The sequence below is a fragment of the Salmo trutta genome, chromosome 33 (assembly GCF_901001165.1).
Source record: "Salmo trutta chromosome 33, fSalTru1.1, whole genome shotgun sequence".
In the NCBI taxonomy this organism is placed as follows: Eukaryota; Metazoa; Chordata; class Actinopteri; order Salmoniformes; family Salmonidae; genus Salmo; species Salmo trutta.
Window position 1 is genome coordinate 38,364,997 of NC_042989.1, and position 24,392 is coordinate 38,389,388.

At 38.8% G+C, this 24,392-nt stretch overlaps 1 protein-coding gene across 4 annotated transcripts in view; it reads right to left on the minus strand.

The window, feature by feature from the left end:
- The window catches only part of sh3yl1 (SH3 and SYLF domain containing 1), a 40,837-nt gene extending 16,594 nt beyond the window's left edge, over nucleotides 1-24,243 (minus strand). For 3 of the 4 annotated variants that reach the window (XM_029730880.1, XM_029730878.1, XM_029730879.1), the window contains exon 1: nucleotides 24,113-24,243. In XM_029730880.1, coding sequence (XP_029586740.1) covers nucleotide 24,113 — 1 coding nt within the window. In that variant the 5' untranslated portion in view covers nucleotides 24,114-24,243. The remainder of the gene's footprint in view (nucleotides 1-24,112) is intronic. The other variant, XM_029730876.1, reaches the window with a different exon arrangement.
- Nucleotides 24,244-24,392: the final 149 nt, after the last annotated feature.

A 24,392-nucleotide genomic window follows, 5' to 3' on the forward strand; every position in this document is an offset into this window, starting at 1 on the left:
GACTTACACCCTCTTTCTCTCTGTCCGCAGTGCTGTGTGGTGTTACAGGAGGCCCTGGGCTGCACACGCGTGCGTGGCCAAACGCGCACAAAACATTCAAAATGAACTCCGTGGATCATGGGTTTAGTTGTGACACTGAACTTGTTGTCTGGTACATAAAAAAAAAAAAAAACATAATACATTCCTATCTGGGTCACTGAATGGCTATAAAAACACATGTGACCGATTATGTTAGGGATTCGAGGGGTGGCCAAACCTGTGCTCCTCAAGAGCTACGGCAAAAGCAGGAGGGTAGTCTTTCAGGGTACATTTTAGTCATTTAGCTCTTATCCTGAAGCAACTTACAGTGCATTTAAATAGTTTTTTTTTTCTCATGCTGGGAATTGAACCCACAACCCTGGTGTTGCAACCAAGTGAGCCATAAAGGTGAAGTGTTATCCCTTCATCACACTCGCAACCCGCAGTTATATCCACGGTCGGCCTGGTTTGGGTCATGAAATATTGTGTGGATGAAGGGCGGGTTGACTAAAGAGAAAAATGGAAATCCATTCATGTATAATTATTGTGGAATTTGAGGTTTTTCCTTCCATTATTTCAATTTTATCTGGTGTTAGTGCATAAGTCGAAGCTTTAGGGCCCAACTGTACGCTTGTCAAATACACGCCAATAGCCAAATGCTTTCAATCCTGGAGGCAAAAAAAAAAGGACAATGTAGGATTTTATTTCAATAACAGAAACTGAACATAAAGAGAAGGGAGAGCCAGAACAGAAGCCTATTGTTTGATGAATATATTTTTGAGAGTATTGTGAGGCGCTATACAAATTCAATAGTCACAAGATGGGATTTCAAAAATGGCACATCAAGTTCATTGTACTGTTCAGATGGGTTAAACGGAAAAGTAAAATACGGACACTGACTGTATCCTACCACACACACACACACACAATATTAACTTCTGCAGTAGGGTTGCAAAGGGTCGGAAACTTTCCGGTATTTTTCCATGGGAAGTAACACCCTGGAATTTGGGGAATTTAGCTTAAATTCATTTTTAAAATAATAAAATAAAAACAGCTTATAAGAGTGAACCTTTTTTGTGAGATAAACATAAGTCAATTCTAGGTCTTGTGGCATATTTTGGTTAAACTATCCCCAATTCAATGGAATTGCAACCCTCTGCATGCACAGTGCATTCTTCCATCACATGTACAGCTGATTCTCAAGATCTTGCACACTAATGAGATGCTATTGAGCCCACACCTCTACACTGTCAGACAAGGACTACATGCTTTCTGATAAGTTTTGATTACAATACTGGGTGGGGTGAATATATTTTATATGACAAAGTCAGCAAAAAAAAGAAACGTCCCTTTTTCAGGACCCTGTCTTTCAAAGATAATTCGTAAAAATCTAAATAACTTCACAGATCTTCATTGTAAAGGGTTTAAACACTGTTTCCCCATGCTTGTTCAATGAACCATAAACAATTAAATGAACATGCACCTGTAGAACGGTCGTTAAGACACTAACAGCTTACAGACTGGAGGGCGACCGATTTAAAATCAGCATGGCCGATTAATTAGGGCCGATTTCAAGTTTTCCTAACAAATCAGTAGTCGGCATTTTTGGAGGCCAATTATATTGCACTCCACGAGGAGACCGTGGCAGGCTGACCACCTGTTACACGAGTGCAGCAAGCAGCCAAGGTAAGTTGCTAGCTAGCGTTAAACTTATTTTATAAAAAAACCAATGAACCTTAACATAATCACTCGTTAACTACATTACAAGTTTAACTAGCTTGTCTGCATTGAGTATAATCAATCACAGCCTACTTCGCCAAACGGGTGACGATTTAAGTGCATTTGCGAAAAAAAAAGCACTGTCGTTGCACCAATTGAGCTAACCATAAACATCAATGCCTTTCTTAAAAATCAATACACAAGTATATTTTTTTTTAAACCTGCATATTTAGTTAAAATCAATTCATGTCAGCAGGCAATATTAACTAGGGAAAATTGTGTCACTTATCTTGCATTCTGTGCAAGCAGAGTATATACACAGCAGTTTGGGCTGCCTGGCTCGTTGCGAACGGTGTAAAGACCATTTCTTCCTAACAAAGACTAATTCATTTTACATAATTATGATATAACATTGAAGGTTGTGCAATGGAACAGCAATATTTAGACAGGGATGCCACCCGCTCGATAAAATAAGAACGGTTCCGTATTTCACTGAAAGAATAAATGTTTTGTTTTCGAAATTATAGTTTCTGGATTTGACCATATTAATGACCTAAGGCTCATATTTGTGCGTTTATTATATTATAATTAAGTCTATGCTTATATATTTGATAAAGCAGTCTGGCTGAGCGGTGGTAGGCAGCAGCAGGCTCGTAAGCATTCATTCAAACCGCACTTTACTGCGTTTGCCAGCAGCTCTTCGCAATGCTTGAAGCACAGCGTTGTTTATGACTTCAAGCCTATCAACTCCCGAGATTAGGCTGGCAATAAAATAGTGCCTATAAGAACATCCAATAGTCAAAAAGTAAATGAAATACAAATGGTATAGAGAAAAATAATCCTATAATAACTACAACCTAAAACTCCTTAACTGGGAATATTGAAGACTCATGTTAAAAGGAACAATCAGCTTTCATGTTGTTGAATTACTGGTAATGCTCTAGATAGGTTGGTTTATAAACCAATCAAAATCGTATACAATGTGTAATGGCGGATGGTTGTAAATCTGAGTCCATAGAGGTGTGCTCAGGTGTTCCGCAGGGTTCTATTTTGGGCCCACTGTTGTTCATTTTGTATATCAACAACATTGGGGATCTTATTGAAACAGCGGATGTTCATTTTTATGCAGATGATACTGTTCTTTATTCAAGTGGTAGTAGTTTCTCTTTAGCTTTTGAAAATGCCCAAAGACAATTTAACATCCTACAACAGAATCTGTATGATTTAAAGCTGGTTCTAGATGATTCGGGTAAAACAAAATGAATGGTATTTCCAAATGCCAGGCATGTTACTACTAATCATGTCATTGCTACAATGGCTGGACATACTATAGAGCAGTTAAAGTGTACAAATATTTAGGTGTGTGGGTTGATAAGCTGAGCTTCACTGTGCATGTAGAGAACTTGATAAGGAAGCTCAAGCTGAGAATAGGTTTTTATTACTGGCCTAAGGCTTGTTTTTCTTTTGAGGCCAGGAAGGAGCTGGTACGATGTACATTACTGGTGGCACACACACACACACACACACACACACACACACAACCCTGAGAGCACTTCATTCAGTGCATCATGCAGCCCTCAGGTTCCTTACAAATCAAAAAAACATAACACATCATTGTGATCTCTACAGCGCTGTTGGCTGGTCGTCATTGACCTTGCCTAGGCTTAAAACTGGTATACACTGATTTATAAAGGCCATATTGGGTAAAATGCCATTTTCTCTGTTCTTTTTTTAGTCAGGTCAAAAAATAAATATCAATTACGTCCCCATTCTCATTTGCTTCTAACAGTACCAAAAATTATAACAGGTCTTGGTAGAAATAGTTTTAGTTACTTAGCTCCGTCGTCCTGGAATTCTCTCCTGAACATTTTAAAATTTGATAAATCTAGTTTCGTTGGGAGTTTAAACACTTGATCGTCACACACACATCATAGAAGAGTGTAATTGTCTATAGGCCAGCAGTTTATAGTCAAGACTTTTGTGTTTTTAACATACAATGTGTTTGTTGTACTGAATGTGTTAGTGTATGTAAGTTGTGTCTGAAACGTTGTTCCCCCTGCTGCTATTGGACCAGGTCTTTCTTGGAAAAGAGATGTTCAATGAAAAAAAACTGTATAAATAAAAAAAGTTTAAAAAATATGTTTTCAAATGTTGTCATGTTCTGGACAAGGAACTTAAATGTTAGCTTTTTTACATGGCACATATTGCACTTTTACTATCTTATCCAACACTGGTTTTGCGTAATTTAAACCAAATTGAACATGTTTCATTATTTACCTGAGACTAAAACTGATTATATGAATTATATTAAATTAAAATAAATGTAAAAAAAATTTTTTAATTCAGTATTGTTGTGTAATTGTCATTATCACAAATATATAAAAATAAAAACTTCAGATAAAAAATATAAAATAAAATGTAAAAATAAAATATACATTTGTCCGATTAAAATCGGTATCGGCTTTTTTAAAGTCCTCCATTAAATCGGTAGTGAAAAATCATAATCGGTCGACCTCTATTACAGACGGTAGGCAATTAAGGACATGGTTATGAAAACTTAGGACACTAAAGAGGCATTTCTACTGACTCTGAAAAACACCAAAAGAAAGATGCCCAGGGTCCCTTCTCATCTGCGTGAACATGCCTTAGGCATGCTGGAAGGAGGCATGAGGACTGCAGATGTGGCCAGGGCAATAAATTTCAATGTCCGTACTGTGAGACGCCTAAGACAGCGCAGGGAGAAAAGACAGAGCTGATAGTCCTCGCAGTGGCAGACCACGTGTAACAACACCTGCACAGGATCGGTACATCCTAACATCACACCTGCGGGACAGGTACAGGATGGCAACAACTGCCCGAGTTACACCAGGAACGCACAATCCCTTCATCAGCGCTCAGACTGTCCGCAATAGGCTGAGAGGCTGGACTGAGGGCTTGTAGGCCTGTTGTAAGGCAGGTCCTCACTAGGCATCTCAGGCAACAACGTCACCTATGGGCACAAACCCACCGTCGCTGGACCAGACAGGACTGGCAAAAATTGCTCTTCACTGATGAGTCGTGGTTGTGTCTCACCAGGGGTGATGGTCGGATTCGCATTTATCGTTGAAGGAATGAGCGTTACACCGAGGCCTGTACTCTGGAGCGGGATCGATTTGGAGGGAGAGTCTGTAGTCGTCTGGGGCGGTGTGTCACAGCATCATCGGACTGAGCTTGTTGTCATTACAGGCAATCTCAATGCTGTGCGTTACAGGGAAGACATCCTCCTCCCTTATGTGGTACCCTTCCTGCAGGCTCATCCTGACATGACCCTCCAGCATGACAATGCCCCCAGCCATACTGCTCGTTATGTGCATGGTTTCTCGCTAGCGACCCACCGACAACATCCGGTGAAATTGTTGAGCGCCAAATTCAAAATACAGAAATAGTCAAACATTTCATAAAAAAATACAAGTGTTATACATTGGCTTAAAAACTAACTTGTTAATCCAGCCACTTTGTCAGATTTCAAAAAGGCATACCATGCGATTATCTGAGACAGCACCCCGCTTAGAAAAGCATACAAACATTTTACAACCAAGTAAAGGAATTACCAAAGTCAGAAATAGCGATAATTAATCACTTACCTTTGAAGATCTTCATATGGTTGCAGTCACAAGTGTCCCTGCTACATAATAAAAGTTTGTTTTGTTCGATAAAGTCCCTCTTTATATCCCAAAAACTCAGTTTTGTTGGCGCGTTTTGTTCAGTGATCCACTGGCTCAAAGGCGGTCAAAACATGCAGATGAATACATCCTAATAGTAGCGGTAAAGTTTGTCGAAACATGTCAAACGATGTTTATAATTAATCCTCAGGTCGTCAATTGTCTAAATAATCGCTAATATTTCAACCGGCCAATAGCGTATTCAATAGAAAGGAAAAACAACCAAGGGTGCGCAAATCGGGTCACATGCGCAAAACCAGCTCTGCGTTCTTCCTCGGTCCACTGAGAGAAAGGTCTCATTCATCTTCATTTTTCAGCAAACAAGCCTGAAACAATGTCTAAAGACTTGACATCTAGTGGAAGCCATAGGAACTGCAATCTGGGTCCTAACCCATTAGAAACTCTATAGGCATTCAATTGAAATGTACCCACATCAAAACAATCCCACTTCCTGGATGGATTTTCCTCAGGTTTTTGCCTGCCATATCAGTTCTGTTATACTCACAGATATTATTTTAACAGTTTTGGAAACTTGAGTGTTTTCTATCAAAATCTACCAATTATATGCATATGCTAGCTTCTGGGCCTGAGTAACAGGCAGTTTACTTTGGGCACGCTTCTCATCCAGATGCCAAAATACTGCCCCCAAGCCATAAGAGCATTACCATGCTGAAACAGTAAAGGGCCTTCCGCAAACTGTTGCCACAAAGTTGAAAGCACAAAAACGTCCAGAATGCTCTAGCGTTAAGATTTCACTTCACTGGAACTAGGGGGCATTGTACCATGAAAAACAGCACCATACCATTATTCCTCCTCCACCAAACTTTATAGTTGGCACTATGTATTCAGACAGGTAGTGTTCTCCTGGTTTCCGCTAAACCCAGATTAGTCTATCAGACTGCCAGATGGTGAAGCGTGTATCAACACTCCAGAGAACACGTTTCCACTGCTCCAGAGTCCAGTGGAGCCTAGCTTTACTACGCGCTACATGCTTCAGCACTCGGCGGTCCGGTTCTGTGAGCTTGTGTGGCGGATAAGCTGCTGTTTCTCCTAGACGTTTCTACTTCACAATAACAGCACTTACAGTTGACCTGGGGCGGCTCTAGGAGGGCATAAAATTGACGAACTGACTTGTTGGAAAGGTGGCATCCTATGCCGGTGCCATGTTGAAAGTCAGTGAGCTCTTCAGTAAGGCCATTCTACTGCCAATATTTGTCTATGGAGATTGCATGGCAGCTTGCTAGGGCTTCCGAGGAGCGCAGCGGTCTAAGGCACTGCATCTCAGTGCTAGAGGTGTCACTACAGACCCTGGTTCGATTCCAGGCTGTATCACAACCGGTCGTGATTGGGAGTCCCATAGGGCAGTGCACAATTGGCCAAGCGTTGTCCGGGTAAGGATTTGGCCAGGGTAGGCTGTCATTGTGATTAAGAATTGTTTCTTACCAACTTGCATAGTTAAATAAAAGGTTAAATAAATAAAATTGCTTGATTTTATACACCTGTCAGCAACGGGTGAGGCTGAAATAGCCAAATCCATTGGAGTAGAGTGGTGTAAGCATGTTGCCATTGGAAACTTGTTCTCTGGAGTGAGGAATCATGCTTCACTATCTGGCAGTTCGATGGACAAATCTGGGTTTGGCAGATGCCAGTAGAACGCTACCTGCCCGAATGCATAGTTTGGGCTAGGCCCCTTAGTTCAAGTGAAGGGTTAACGCTACCGCATACAATTACATTCTAGATGATTCTGAGGTTCCAACTTTGTGGGAACAGTTTGCCACATATGAAGCTAACAAAAAAAAAACAGAAATGTATGCTCTACCCAAAATCGCAACCAACTAATTGCAGCATTACGACAAAAACGGAAGAGGCAAGTAATGAACTTGTCTGTCAGCCCTACATTAGACCAGAATTGGTTAAAAATTGAAAGTATATCAGTTTATTATTATATATTTTTTAAAGGACCAACAAATTCACAGCTGTGCCATATAGATTTCAAAGAGATTTTTGATGTACTGATTCCATGGCACATGGTTTGAGCTGAAACACCAGATTCAAAACATAATTTGGAAAATTAAATGTATACAAAACTCATATTAAAACATACAATCTACCTGCAGTGAAGCCGCTCAATATTTACATTATTGTCATCTTACAGAATCCCATCCAGAGCAACCCACAGAAGCAACCAGGGTCAACGCCCTGCCCAAGGGCACATCGACAGATCTCCCACAAGGTCAAAACTGGGACCCGAACCAGCAAGCCATCAGCCACTAGCCCAAGCTCCCAACCGCCAGCCCTCCAAGATCAGCTGTGTGGTCCTATGGTGTTTATACTTGCGTACTATTGTTTGTACAGATGAACGTGGTACCTTCAGGCGTTTGGAAATTGCTCCCAAGGATAAACCAGACTTGTGGAGGTCTACAATTTCTTTTCTGAGGTCTTGGCTGATTTCTTTTGAGTTTCTCATGTCAAGCAAAGAGGTACTGAGTTTGAAGGTAGGCATTGAAATACATCCACAGGTACACCTCCAATTGACTCAAATGTTGTCAATTAGCTTATCAGAAGCTTCTGAAGCCATGACATTTTCTGGAATTTTCCAAGCTGTTTAAAGGCACAGTCAACTTAATGTATGTAAACTTCTGACCCACTGGAATTGTGATACAGTAAATTATAAGTGAAATAATATGTCTAAACAATAATTGTTGGAAAAATGACTTGTCATACAAAGTAGATGTCCTAACCGACTTGCGAAAACTATAGTTTGTTAACAAGAAATGTGTGGTTGAAAAACGAGTTAACCTGTTGGGGTGTAGGGGGCAGTATTTTCACGGCCGAATGAAAAAAACGTACTCAAATTAAACTGGTTACTACTCTTGCCCAGAAACTAGAATATGCATATTATTAGTAGATTTGGATAGAAAACACTGAAGTTTCTAAAACTGTTTGAATGGTGTTGGAGTATAACAGAACTCAAATGACAGGCAAAAACCTGAGAAAAATCCAACCAGGAAGTGGAAAGTCAGAATTGTAGTCCTTTTGATTCTCTATCAAAACTACAGTTTGTGGGGTCACATTGCACTTCCTAAGGCTTCCATTGGCTGTCAAAAGCCTTCAGAAAGTGGTTTGAGCATTCTCCTGTCACTGGGCAGAATATAGGAGCTCAGTTACTGAGTGGTCTGCCTGGCAACAAAGGGATTGGATATGCTCGATCCCGCGAGCACGCCGTTCCTTCTTTTTCTTCTTGAATGAATATGCTATTGTCCGGTTGGAATATTAGCGCAATTGTACATTAAAAATACCATAAAGATTGATTTTAAACAGTATTTGACATGCTTCTAAGTATGGTAATGGAACATTTTGACTTTGTCTCTGGTTCCGCGTTATGCCTTTGGATAAGTGATCTGTACGCACGAACAAAACGGAGGTATTTGGACATAAATATGGATTATTTCGAACAAAAACATTTGTGGAAGTAGTAGTCCTGGGAGTGCATTCTGACGAAGATCAGCAAAGGTAAGAGAATATTTATAATACTAATTCTGAGTTTAGGTTGCACGAACTTGGCGGGTGTCTGTATAGCTTGCTGTGATGGCGAGCTATGTACTCAGAATATTGAAAAATGTGCTTTCTCCGTAAAGCTATTTTAAAATCTGACACAGCGGTTGCATCCAGGAGTAGTCTACTATAATTCTTTAAATAATTGTTATATTTTGTCAACGTTTATGATGAGTATTTTTGTAAATTGATGTGCACATTCACCGGCAGTTTTGGTGGGAAGACCATTTTCTGAACATCACACGCCAATGTAAAATGCTGTTTTTGTATATAAATATGAACTTTATCGAACAAAACATACATGTATTGTGTAACATAATGTCCTAGGAGTGTCATCTGATGAAGATCGTCAAAGGTTAGTGCTTCATATAGCTGTGTTTTATTGACACATGTCCTTGCTTGGAAAATGGCTGTGTGATTATTTTTGTCCATGTACTCTAACATAATCTAATGTTTTGCTTTCGATGTAAAGCCTTTTTGAAAATCGGACAATGTGGTTACATCAAGGAGAAGTGTCTCTAAAATGTTGTATGTTTGAGAAAGTTGAATTATGATATTTTGTTGTTTTGAATTTGCCGCCCTGATATTTCACTGGCTGTGTCCGGCACGCTAGCATCCCACGTAGCCCATAGAAGTTAATGACTCCAACCTAAGTGTATGTAAACTTCCGACTTCAACTGTATGTATTAAAAACGGGGGTTTTCCCAGACAAAGGATTTAATAGCCTCAAAAAAGGTAATCCTTTGTAATTTGGCCTTGGCACTGATCTTTTTGTCCATTTAAAATGTTTTGTATTAGTTGGAAATAATTCCTTATTGTAATTGTCATTCAGAGGGTGAGAGGTTCTCTTTCCCATCTACTTATCTTAAAATATTCTTAGAATCATAGGTGGCTCAGTCTTTAACGAGTTACTGCTAATTATTTTTGGTAGCATTACTGTGCGGGAGATTCAGGAAGAATTTGGTGCATTTTTCTCCATACATTTCATCCAGTTTGCTTTATTTTTGTAATAGATTACATTAGATCATTCTTGAATAAGTTCCTCCAGTAATTTATTTTTTTAATCTGATTTTGTACCTCTGTAGTACTGTTTTTATTGCCATCTACCTGTACTAATAGTTAATATATTTCCCTTGTCTCAAGACAGAAACTGCTTTTTGATTAATATTGAATGACATGTAAAAAAAAAAAATTCAAAATGAGATTTGCTGAACCTATTACTGGATTTTTTTTACAATTATTTTGTCTTGACTAAACTGTCCTCAAGTAGACCGATTACATTTCCACGTGGAAATTCTGAATGAGTTATGTCAATTAGATGATCCAATCGCATTCTGTCCCCTATCAATACTTTAACCTTTTATGCAAGCCAGAAAGAGAGAAGTAGTCAAGACCACTAGCTTGATAAGTCTCCTCCATGAAGATCTCACTAGGTCATTTTTTTTTTTAGTCTTTAAATATACAATATTTCTAAAATGTGTCCATAACATTTGTGATCTCCTTAAGGGCAAGGTGCATTGAGGTGCATAACACTGTTATAGTCTCCCACCATAATGATTTGATCATTTGTTGCCTGTAAATTCAATAAATTGGCATAAATATTTTCAAAGAAGTATGGCTCATCTTGATTTGGACCATATAGATTAATGAGCCAAATCTGTTTTTCCATCCACTTTCATATTCAAAAGGATCCAACTTCCTCGCAAATCATTCCGGACCATTTGCACATTCAGATCAACATTTGTTAATTAATATCACCACACCTTTTGAGGTCCTTTGTCCATGACAGATAATTTTACATTTAATCCTAGATTAAACCCCATTCCTTTTTTTCCACACAACTTTCTTTAAGAATGTAGAGTGAGTTTCCTGTAAACAGTATATATTATATTCCTTTAGCCACATAAAGGCTGATCTTTTTTTTTGTATAATCTGCTAAACCGTTACAATTATAACTGGCTATACTTAATTCCCCCCTTACCATAACTAAATACTATTCTCAGTCTAAATGTACCATAAGTGCCTGTAAAGTTACTGCCATAAGAGGTATTATGGTCATAAACAGACATCAAAACATCTGATGTTTAGAATTCAAGAAATAGGTTCTAGCAATATTTGTTTTATTCCCTTGCCTGTGAGCCAATGCCACAAATGTTCGAAAATTGAGTCAAGATGGTGTGTGTAGTAGATCTGAGTAGGTTGATGTGTGCGATATTGGATGTGATTAGTGTGTGATGTCTGGATAAGAGTAAGACTATAATGTGAGGTCTAAATAAATAACCCAACCAATTTGCATTGTTGAGTGTCTGTGTCTAACATGGAGTATAGCCTTAATATTCAGTATGATAATTCTAATCCATATATCACCATCATAGTTGCATCATAATTACATGAAACATCATTTTGATAGAAAAAAATAAAAAAACATCCCAGCATTTCCATAGTAAGTGACGTTTCACATGATCATGAAAGAGACCTTGCATTACTATAGAGAGACGGCTTCACTACAGTACAAATGTATCCCGTACAATATGGTATTATTCCCTAACATCTCCGTTCTGATATCTTACCCAGTGCTTGTCGTAAACATGTTGACAAAGATATACAAAATATTGACAAACAAAAAACATTAAATTATAGAGAACTTCTTGACAACAGAAACAGGAGAGGGAGAGAAGATGGATCAAGTGTGCACACACACACACCAACTTCAGTGCTCAGATATTTTTTTCATAATATTTCAGTAATCTGATGTCCCGTAGTGTTATGGTGCCGTCTCTAAAGAGCTGTCCATCTATCAAAGAGAGTCCTTAATGAGAAAGGCACTTACCCCTCTCCCGCTGTTAAGCCTCTTAAAATAATTGTAACCAATAGAACGTTACACACACCTCAAAAGTTTGGAAAAACCTACTCATTTAAGGGTTTTTCTTTATTTTTACTATTTTCTACATTGTAGAACAATAATGAAGACATCAAACTACGAAAAAAAACACATACAGAATCATGTAGTAACGAAAGTAAGAAAAAATATTTTATATTTGAGATTCTTCAAAGTAGCCACCCATTGCCTTGATGCCAAGAGTGTGCAAAGCTGTCACTCAACCAGCTTCATGAGGAATACTTTTCCAACAGCCTAGAAGGAGTTCCCACATATGCTGAGCACTTGGCGGCTGCTTTTCCTTCACTCTGCAGTCCAACTCATCCCAAACAATCTCAATTGGGTTGAGGTCAGTGATTGTGGAGGCCAGGTCATCTGATGTAGCGCTCCATCACTCTCCTTCTTGGTCAAATAGCCCTTACACAGCCTGGAGGTGTGTTGGGTCATTGTCCTGTTGAAAAACTAATGATAGTGGGACTAAGAGCAAACCAGACGAGACGGAGTATCGCTGCAGAATGCTGTGGTAGCCATGTGTGAATGCTGTGTGAATGCAGAATGCTGTGGTAGCCAAGTGTGCCCTGAATTCCAAATAAATCACCTTGTTACCAGCAAAGCACCCCCACACTTCCTCCTCCATGCTTCACGGTTGGAACCACACATGCGGAGATCATCCGTTCACCTAATCTGCATCGCACAAAGACAGTAGTTGGACCCAAAAATCTCAAATTTGGACTCCGACCAAAAAAGGACATATTTCCACCGGTCTAATGTCCATTGTTCGTGTTTCTTGGCGCAAGCAAGTCTCTTTTTATTAATTATCATCCTTTAGTAGTGGGTTCTTTGCAGAAATTCGACCCCGAAGGCCTGATTCATGCAGTCTTCTCTGAACAGTTGATGTATGTTACTTGAACTCTGAAGCATTTATTTAGGCTGCAATCTGATGTGCAGTTGATTACCGATTTATGGAGGCTGGTAACTCTAATGAACCTATTATGTGCAGCAGAGGTAACTCCGGGTCTTGCTTTCCTGTAGCGGTCCTCATGAGAGACAGTTTCATCATAGCCCTTGATGGTTTTTGCGACTGCACTTGAAGAAACGTTCAAAGTCCTTGAAATATTCTGCATTGACTGACTCATGTCTTAAAGTAATGGACTGTCATTTCTCTTTGCGCTGTTCTTGCCATAATATGGACTTGGTCTATCTTCTGTATACCAAACCTACCTTGTCACAACACATTTGATTGGCTCAAACGCATTAAGGAAAATAAACTTCACAAATTAACTCAAGGCACACCTGTTATTTGAAATGCATTCCAACTCATGAAGCTGGTTGAGAAAAAGCAAAGTTGTCATCAAGGCAAAGGGTGGCTACTTTGAATAATCTAAAAAAAATATATACACATTCCCCCCCCCCCCCCCCCCCCCCCCCCTTCTGGTTAATACATGATTCCATGTGTTATTTCATAGTTTTGATGTCTTCACTATTATTCTACAATGTAGAAAATAGTACAAAAAGAAAAATCCTTGAATGAGTAGGTGTCCAAACTTTTGACTGGTACTTTTAGCAAAAAAGATTATATTTAAAAGCCGTAGAAACTATGAGAATAGAAAAGGTTCAGAACTTTTGTGAAACATCACAGTTGAAAAATATGGCAAATAGAAATTAAAACCGGATGGTGTTCTGAGTTAGATGGGAGGGCTGTGTGGAGCTGAAAAGGTGTGACTAAAAACAACAAGATTACTAATTAAAAACAAAAAAAAAAATATATATATATATATATATATATATAAATAAAAAATATATATATAACCACACACACACACACACTACCTTGCAAAAGTATTCATCCCCCTTGGTGTTTTTTCTATTTTGTTGCATAACAACCTGTAATTTAAATTGATTTTTAATTGGATTTCACATAATGGACATGTCCAAATTGGTGAAGTGAAAAATTACTTGTTTCAATTAAAAAAATTTAAAACAAAAACAGAAGAGTGGTGCGTGCATGTGTCGTCACCCCCTTTGCTATGAAGCTCCTAAATAACATCTGGTGCAACCAATTACCTTCAGAAGTCACATTATTTAACTAATTATCTCAGTACACACACACAGTTCTGAAAGGCCCCATAGACTGCAACAACACTAAGCAAGGGCCACCACCAGGCAAGCAGCACCATGAAGACCAAGGAGCTCTCCAGGTCAGGGACAACGTTGTGGAGAAGTACAGATCAGGGTTGGGTTATAAAAAAAAACACCTGTAACTTTAACATCCCACGAAGCACCATTAAATCCATTATTAAAAAATTGAAAGAATATGGCACCACAACAAACCTGCCAAGAGAGGGCCGCCCACCAAAACTCACCGACCAGGCAAGGAGGGCATTAATAAGAGGCACAACAAAGACTAAAGATAACCCTGAAGGAGCTGCAAAGCAGTGGAGAATCTGTCCATATGACCACTAAGCCGTACACTCCAGAGCTGGGCTTTACGGAAGAGTGTCCAGAAGAAGAAAAAAAATAAAATAAGCAAACATGTTTGGTGTTCACCAAAAGGCATTTAGGAGACTCCCCAAACATATGGAAGTAGGTACTCTGGTCAGCTGAGACTAAAATTGAGCTTTTTGGCCATCAAGGGAAACGCTATGTCTGACGCAAACCCAACACCTCTCATCACCCCGAGAACAACATCCAATGTTTTTCCATCAGCAGGGACTGGGAAATTGGTCAGAATTGAAGGAATGATGGATGGCGCTAAATACAGGGAAATTCTTGAGGGAAACCTGTTGTTTCAGACGGAGGTTCACCTTCTAGCAGGACAATGACCCTAAGCATAATGCTATAGCAACACTCAAGTGGTTTAAGGGTAAACATTTAAATGTCTTGGAATGGCCTAGTCAAAGCTCAGACCTCAATCCAATTGAGAATCTGTGGTATGACTTAAAGATTACAGTACACCAGCGGAACCATCCAACTTGAAGGAGTTGGAGCAGTATTGCCTTGAAGAATGGTCAAAAATCCCAGTGGCTAGATGTGCCAAACTTAGAGACATACCCCAAGAGACTTGCGGCTGTAATTGCTGCAAAAGGTGGCTCTACAAAGTATTGACTTTGGGGGAGGGGGGGGGGTGAATAGTTATGCGCGCTCAAGTTTTTGGGGGTCTTATTTCTTGTTTCTTTCACAAGAAAAAATATGCTGCATCTTCAAAGTGGTAGGCATGTTGTGTAAATCAAATGATACAACCCCCCCCCCCCAAAAAAATATATATATTTTAATTCCAGGTTGTAAGACAACAAAATAGGAAAAAAATGCCAAGGGGGGTGAATACTTTCCAAGTCACTGTAGGTTCAGAACATTTGTGGAACAGCACAGTTCAAAATATGGCAAAATAGAAATCAAACTGGATGGTCTTCAGAAATAGATGGGAGGAGTTGAGGGTAGCTAAAGGATGAAAAAAAAGAAAAAAAAAAAAAGAAATTGTAAAATAGATTGTGTCCGTAAAATGTATACAGCATATATAAGCAGGAAGTAGAAGCCTACGAGTTGTTGTCCATTAGTTTACTCCAATTAGTGGAGCATAGGGAAAAATATATTTACATTGTAGCTTACATCAATCTGCAATATTAAAAGCTGATCTACCTCCTAAAGATGGTTGTCGTCAACACAGCGCTTGTTTTCTCATAAACTGAAATCGAGTGTAGAATTTTAGCAACCAGCCACAATATATATCATAAAAGCTGATTTATGTAAATCTTATGTTGAAGTACAAAGCCAGAAACATGGGTCATTTTTCACAGCTTTATATGCCGCTTAAAACCAGTTAAACTGATTAGAACATTTTGCAGTGAAAAATCCTTCCTGTTTTGTGTGTTGAGTTATTGTATTTTTCTCCCTGGTCCCTAAACATTTTTGCTGCGTGCCAGAAGCAGATGAGAGAGAACTTTACTGAATGCTTCAATCTGTTGATGTACAACATATTTTCTGGTTTATTTTAGTCTTCTAGTAGGGCAACAAGTAATGACAGACTCTGCCAAGTCCAGCAACCAGATGTTCTGGTTTTTCAGGGGAAATGGAAAGAGTTCCTGTGACGGGACTTGTGTTTTTGGACGTTAACAAGGTGACATCTTAACTCCTCCTCCACATTTACTCTGTTATGAACAGTGCAGAGGGAAGCCTCACAACAGTTCTTTTCTCATCTTGTCAAGACCAGTAAGTAGATCTAGTTTCAGGTGCTTCTTTTACTACTACGCTCGGTTATCACATAAGAGAAGCGGCATACATCTAATTATCGACAAGATGACTAACACATACCCTACCAAAATGTCGGAAGTTATAAGAAGAAACAGGGGCTATGATACAGTGAGCTCCAAAAGTATTGGGACAAATGTGTTGTTGCTGAAATGATACAATGACAAAAACAAAGTTAAAGTGCATACTGTCAGCCTTCATTTGAGGGCATTTTCATCCATATCAGGTGAACTGTTAAGAAATTACAGCACTTTATATACATAGCCCCCCATTTTAGGAGACCAAAAGTATTGGGACAAATTCACTTAGTAGTAAAGTGTAGTATTTGGTAACATATTCCTAGCACGCAATGACTACATCAAGCTGGTGACTCTACAAACTTGTTGGATGCATTTGCTGTTTGTGTTTCAGATTATTTTGTACCCAATAGAAATGAATGGTGAATAATGTATTGTCATTTTGGAGTCACTTTAATTGTAAATAAGAATAGAATGTTTCTAAACACTTCTACATTAATGTGGATGCTAACATGGTTACGGATAGTCCTGAATAATATAACCGTCACAACTTTGAGCACAGTAAATCAGGCTTAAAAAAAACACGCACTGCCTGTACAGCTCTTTCTATATTAGCAGGTCGGGATCGGGCCTCAGATTTTCACTTTATTACCCGTAGTTGGACGGTTGCAGGTGAACAAACAGCTGACCCGCGCATCACTAACACACCTGCTTAAGTCTAGCAGATCCATTAGTATCTAATGAGAACATCAGCCCTCATTAGGAGGCAGTCAATCACCACCACGCAAACACTAATGACTGTCCAATTACTGCTAATACACAGTTAACACACGGCTAATGAACGGTCAGAGAGCGAGAGGGAACGAAAAAATACAATTTAAAAAAAGAAAGATTCAGAGGGTTTTTGAATGAGCTGGTTAATTAGTGATAATTAATAATAAGCAGTCTGAATGAAGACCTGGGCAGGAGACTGGGTAAGATCACATGAACTACAGTACTGTTACACACATTCATTTAACCTATACATGTCCATGTCACAGAAGCTAAGGGTGTGTTACCCTGGGGACTGTCAGAGATACACGCATACGGACAATTTCCATCTAAAAAGGACCCATGAACATGCAAAGTTCATAGAAGCATGTTAAATTGGGAAAAAATAAGTTTATATTTGAGAAATTAAGCCATACATATTTTTTTTTTACCCGTTTTCCATCCCAACAATGTGGAGCAAAAGCTTTTATTTCTGATCAAACAGATTGTGTTGTGAACCATGACCAGCCAAAGCACTTCATGGCTATTGACGCGAGTGCTATGGGGCCATGGTGCTCTAATGCATGCTTCAGTGTTGCTTGCCTCGAAGCGAGCATTTAGCACGTATAGTAGGCTTGCGTCACTGGGCAGCTCTCAGCTGAGTTTCCCTTTGTTATCTAATAGTTTGCAAGCCCTGCCACACCCGACCAGCATCAGAGCCAGTGTAAAAGGATTAAACCTTAGTCCTGTATTGATGCTTTGCCTGTTTGATGGTTCATTTGGTTCATCTGAGGGCATTGCAGGATTTCTTATAAGCGCCTGGATTAGTGTCCCACTCCTTGAAAGCGGCAGCTCTCGCCTTTAGTTCGGTGCAGATGTTGCCTTTAATCCATGGCTTCTGGTTGGGATATGTACGTACGGGCACTGTGGGGACTACGTCATTGATGTACATATTGATGAAGCCGATGACTGAAGTGGCATACTCCTCAATTCCATTGTATGAATCCTGGAACATACTCCAGTCTGTGCTAGTATAACTGTCCTGTTGCGTAGCATCCGCATCATCTGACCACTTTTTTTATTGACTTAGTCACTGGTACTTCCTGCATTTGCTTTTTCCTTGTAAGCAGGAGGATAGAATTCTGGTCAGATTTGCCAAATGGAGGGCGGAGGAGAGTTTTGTATGCATTTCTGTGTGGAGTAAAGGTGGTCTAGAGTTTTTTCTCCCCTCTGGTTGCACATGTGACATGTTGGTAGAAATAAGGTAAAACGAATTTAAGTTTGCCTGCATTAAAGTCCCTGGCCGCTAGGAGCACCGCTTCTGGATGAGCATTTTCTTATGGTCTTATAGAGTTGGTTGAGTGCAGTATTAGTGTTGGTTTGTGGTGGTAAATAGACGGCTAAGAAAAATAGATGAAAACTCCTAGTAAATGGTATGGTCCACAGCTTATCGTGAGGTACTCTACCTCAGGCGAGCAATACCTCGAGACTACCTTAAATTTTAAACATCGTGCACCAGCTGTTATTGACAAATAGACACACACCCCCACCCCTCGTCTTACCGGACGTAGCTGTTCTGTCAATGCACGGAAAACCCAGTATACTATTTCCCGTGATGTTCAGCCACGACTCTGTGAAACATTTTTATTTTATTTAACTAGGCAAGTTAAACAAATTCTTATTTACAATGACGGTCTACCGGGAAACTGTGTTACTTGCCTTGTTCAGGGGCAGAATGAAAGATTTTTACCTTGTCAGCTCGGGGATTCGATCCAGCAACCTTTTGGTTACTGGCCCAACGCGCTAACCAAAAGGCTACCTGCCACCACATAAGATATTACAGTGTTTAATGTTCCATTAGTAGGATAGTCTTGGAGCTTATCCAGTTTATTCTCCAGGGATTGCACATTGGCCAATAGAACGGATGCTAGAGGCAGGTTATCTACTCTGACTAATTATCACATGGCGCCCCATCTTCACCCCCTGTAGTTCCTTCATGTGAACGACGGGGATTTGGGCCTTGTCTGGGAGCAGCATTATATCCTTCGTGTCAAAACATCTTTGCCCAGTTCGAGGTGGGTAACCACTGTTCTGATATTCAGAATCTCTTTTCGGTCACAATAGACTGTAGCGCCAACATTATGTACAAAATAAGTTAAACAAATGTGAAAATAAGACAAAATTGGAGAGGAGCCTGTAAAACGGCAGCCATACCCCTTCCAGCACCATTCAAGATCACTTTCGCAGTCAAAAAGCAAAAAGTCCCACCCACGGGACACACTGCCAACAGCCAGTGAAATAGCAGGGCGGCAAATTCAAAACAACAAATCTCATAATTCAAATTTCTCAAACATACAACTATTAGATCCCATTTTAAAGATAATCTTCTCGTTAATCCAACCACATTGTCCAATTTCAAAAAGGCTTTACGGCGAAAGCATAACATTAGATTATGTTATGACAGCGCCTAAACAAGAAAAACCACAGCCATTTTCCAAGCAAGGAGAGGTGTCACAAAAACCAGAAATACAGCTAAAATTAATCAATAACCTTTGATGATCTTCATCATATGACAATCCCAGGACTCAATGTTACACAATACATGCATGTTTTGTTCGATAAAGTTCATATTTATATCCATAAACCCCATTTTACATTGGCTCGTGATGTTCAGAAATGTTTTACCTCCCAAAACTATCCGGTGAATGAGCACATCAATGTACAAAAATCCTCATCATAAAAGGTTGATAAAATTTACAACAGTTATTGAAAGAATTATAGATACACTTCTCCTTAATGCAACCGCTGTGTCAGATTTCAAAATAGCTTTACGGCGAAAGCACATTCTTCAATATTCTGAGTACAGAGCTCAGCCATCAAAGCAAGCTATACAGTTACCCGCCAAGTTCTGGAGTTAACTAAACTCAGAAATAGTATTATAAATCTTCACCGGAATGCACTCCCAGGACTCCCACAAGAAATGTTTGTTTTGTTCAATAAACTCCATATTTATGTTCAAATACCTGTTTTGTTCGCCCGTTCAGATCACTAATCCAAAGGCATAATGCGCGAGTGCAAAACCCTTGACGAAAAGTCAAATAGTTCCATTACCGTTCGTAGAAACATGTCAAACGATGTTTGCAATCAATCCTTAGGGTCTTTTTAACATAAATCTTCGATAATATTCCAACCGGACAATAGCGTATTCATTACAGAGGAAAAAGGAGAGGCGCGCCTGTGTGAGCGCGCAGTAAACAACTCGTTGGTCCCAGGCTTGAGACAGCTCTTATTCTCTCCCCAGTAACAGTAGAAGCATGAAACAAGGTTCTAAAGACTTGATATCTAGTGGAAGCCTTAGGAAGTGCAAAATGACCACAGACACTGTAGTTTTGAAAGGCAATCAGTTGAAAAACTACAAACCACTTCTGGTTGGATTTTTTCTCATGTTTCTGCCTGCCATATGAGTTCTGTTATACTCACAGACATCATTCAAACAGTTTGACACTTCAGAGTGTTTTCTATCCAAATCTACTAATAATATGCATATCCTACCTTCTGGGCCCGAGTAGCAGGCAGTTTAATTTGGGCACGTCATTCATCTGAATTTCCGAATACTGCCCCGTCACTAAAAAGTTAAACATGAATTTAAAAAAAAAAAATAATAATAATAATAATAATAATAATAATAATAATAAAAAAAAAACATTACCCTAATAAAACAATTCTGTAGGAATGAGGTTTGTGCAGTAGGCCGAATACATTATAACAGCATATTGGCTATATGCCTGGCCTGCCAATATTTTTCTTCTCAGACCATATTAGATTAAGGCTCTAGCTTTGATAACAAAATAGATCAGTTGGTGTTGCACTTGTGAGAGGCACAGCTTAGCATAAATTGAACTAATTAGCTTTTTTTTTTAATTTACTGGACTAATGGTACCTGCATCTGATGGTCATAGTGCCTTCAAGACAACTGGAAACTCAGAAAAAGACAAGGTCAAATCATGACGTCAGTGAACTCGATTGCTAAAATGGATTTAACATTAGCATTTTGTCCAATAAACAATTGACTAGCACAAACGTGATTTTGTTTTAGGCCTTTTAGTTAGTTTGACATTTGGCAATGTGAAACCAACCGACCCAAATGAGAAATAGTCTAAATGATTAGAACTGTTTTTAGATCAAGAACACATGGACAGGAGAGACCTGATCCTAGATCAGCACTCCTACTCAGATGCTTTATGACTACAGGCCCGACTCACTGATCTCACCGAGCAGTTCTGATGTTATGACAATCAATGCAACAGTTAAAAACAAGAGATTTTAAATGCTTTTTTATATGACTTGTGAATCGTTTCAGGAAACTAGACTTATGTCACACGCCACTACTTCACAGGAGAGGCGTAAACAGATGTTTTTTTTTTTAAATGTGTTTTTTTTGTGGCAGAAATGACTTCTGGAACATGTGAACTTAATAACAAACGTGTATGCTATCTGTAAATACAAATAGAATTGTTAAATTACGAGCCTAGTTGGTTTAACCACAGAAAAAGTCAGGAACCTTCCCACTAGCCATGATTGGCTGACATAATGGATGGGCTGGACATCCTGGGAGATGAGTTTGGAATGGTCTCCCATGTAGCATGCTTCTGTCTATAACGTGAGCTGTTCAGTATGTGTTGAAAGTCCTTTCTACCAGGCAGTTTTTGAAAGATTTAACGTTAGCAGTCGAGAACTACAAAAGTTTTGCTACCTTTCTCAACAACATTGATGCCCTGAATTTAGCAGGCACTATCGGCAGATCAGTTGGAAAAAGTGATGGGCTACTTTCTGCACACACCACGGTCAGTGTGAACCGGAGTGACTTGACAAAGCTGGTCAAACAAGTTAGCTACAAACAAAACTGAGTTAAATGGTTCCAGTCTGCCGTGAAGCATTCCTCCATGTATACGAGTCTAGCTACATTTTCCGATATTATACGTTTCTAATTTTATCTGAAAGTTGCTTTCATTGCAAGTTAAACCATACTGTTAGCTAGCTAGAGAATGTTAGCTTCCTGGTTCGCTAGCTAACATTACATGTATGATCTGTGTAGTAATATTATTCAAATAAAAACATATTTGCATAGCTAGCTAACATTGAACATGGTTAGCTTTAGCTACCAGCAGATTCATAGTACAGCTATTACAATGTTTGTATTGGTAGTAGTAGGAGTTCGGATTATTCCGGTTCATTGTTTAAACAGAAGCCTTCCACAGATTATTACATGACCCATCAAGTTAGCCAGATGATGTGCCTGGGGGTGATTACAGCCATCTATTGTATTTTATGAACATGTGTACGTCTCGAGAATAGTGACCCATCCACTTAGCTAGGTGTGGCTGGAGGGTGGTTACCACATTTCCTTCACATGAGGCATCAATTTAGACAAGTGTGTCTGGGGTAAGAATCATCTAATAATTATAACATATTTACACCTGGACATTTTTTATTTTTTAATTTTATATTGCTACTACGCAAGTAACCATTTCACTGTTCCGTTTACACCCTCTGTATCCTGTGCATGTGATGAATAAACATCGATTTCATTTACATAGGGGCAGTAATGTGAAGAACAACATGACCTGCACCAAAGTCAGATTAGGATATAGGCCAAGGACTAGATAAAGGGTATTTTTTTACCTGGAGCTTTTCCTTATTGTAGGCTACTACTTTTAGTTTTGAAAGCTTTGATTGTTTAGAACATGGCCTCACATGTGAATCCTTAATAAAGACATGGGCTAAGGCTTAAGATGGTGTGAACCACACTGAATGGGTGTAGACTAAAAGCTCTCCAGTAGGTGTACCAAAAACATTCAAGGACATTTTCTCAAAAGTGGGGTTACAGGTTAATCAAGTTTCAAAGCAGAATTACTTTCACATTGTTCCTCAAATGCAGTGTATGATATACCATTTTATTTATTATTTTTTAGCACTGAGTCTTTACTCTTATGAACAAGTCTCAAATATTTTTACAGCTTATTAACATATACCTAATATGTCCCCCTGTTGATGATGTTCTCATATATATAAAATATACTGCATTTGCAGAACAATGTGAAAGTAATTCTGCTTTGAAAGTGTATATGTGGTTGAACCAAAAGATTACATGTAACAAAAATTATATACGAAATTGTGAATTTGAATGAAACAATAATGTATGTTGATGCTAATATGATGTACAATATTCCATATGATAACAATAGCATAATTTAATATGCCATATTTTAACAGTTTTCATTTTAATTAACTTAATCATTATGACGCACCCCTCACTATTGTCATTGGTTACACTAATTGCACTGTTTGTCTACAGAACCTGGTTCAAGTATTCATGACATCACCCTGAGGAAGGCACAGTGATGCCGAAACGTTGGGAAATACCCATTCAATTGCTGGGAGATTACACGGAGTGTGCGACTTTATTTTGATAGCTTATTCTTTATTTTTATACAACGCAACAACAACAAAAAACACCACTTCAAATGTTGCTACATAAAGACCACATTTTTCATACAAATCAAACGTTGTAGAAGTAGGCCACACCTGTTTAGAATCATTAGCACTTGCTTTCATGTTTCTATGACAATCAATGCCAAAGTTATTGCAAATATGATATTTAAAATTGTTTTCTATATGGTTTGATTATTTCTATCGAATCAACACAACATACGCAAATCAAAGGTTGTAAAAGTAGGCAAGAAATGTTTTGACAAATTACGACTTGTTTTGACGTTTATAACAATCAATACAAACGTTATTGCGACAAGAGATTTAATAACGTCTGAGTGTCTGATATAAAACCAACTTCGATGAATAAAATACCTCAACATGTTTGCTTATCACGTGACTTTTCTGCTTCTCTCCTGTTCGTTCATTCACACTGCTGTTTTATCAAACAGAGATTATTTCCATCTTTCATATTATTCTCAACAAGAGGAAAAAAACATCATAGAGCCAAACTACAGTTTTAAAACTTTCATCGTTGTTTGGCCAAACTGACCGTGCTGTCGCCTCATTCATTTACATTTACATTTAAGTCATTTAGCAGACGCTCTTCATTCTCTCTCTCCCACAGAGAACGACGAGAGGGAGGCAGTAGAAGTCCGGAAACAACGTTGCTACAGCATACCAACCACACAACACATTTTATCAGCTACAACTTGTTATATAAAAACTGGGATACTTACTTTTATCAACTGTGACTTGTTTCGCTTCAGTTCGTCAGTTAGTTTGTTAGACTTGTACCATAGTCACCTGCGGCAGGTAAGTAATAAAATAGCGTCCTACACACCTGTTACCCTGGCTGTCTCGTGTTCTGCCAGAAAGACCCCGTCTCAATTTAATTCAACTCATACACATCAAATGGTCACATGAACAATCAAACAGAAACGTATGGAACTATGAATTCCCATTATATGGTAAAAGGTAAGAAATATTAGGTATGCGTGTCATCTATAGACTGTTTTC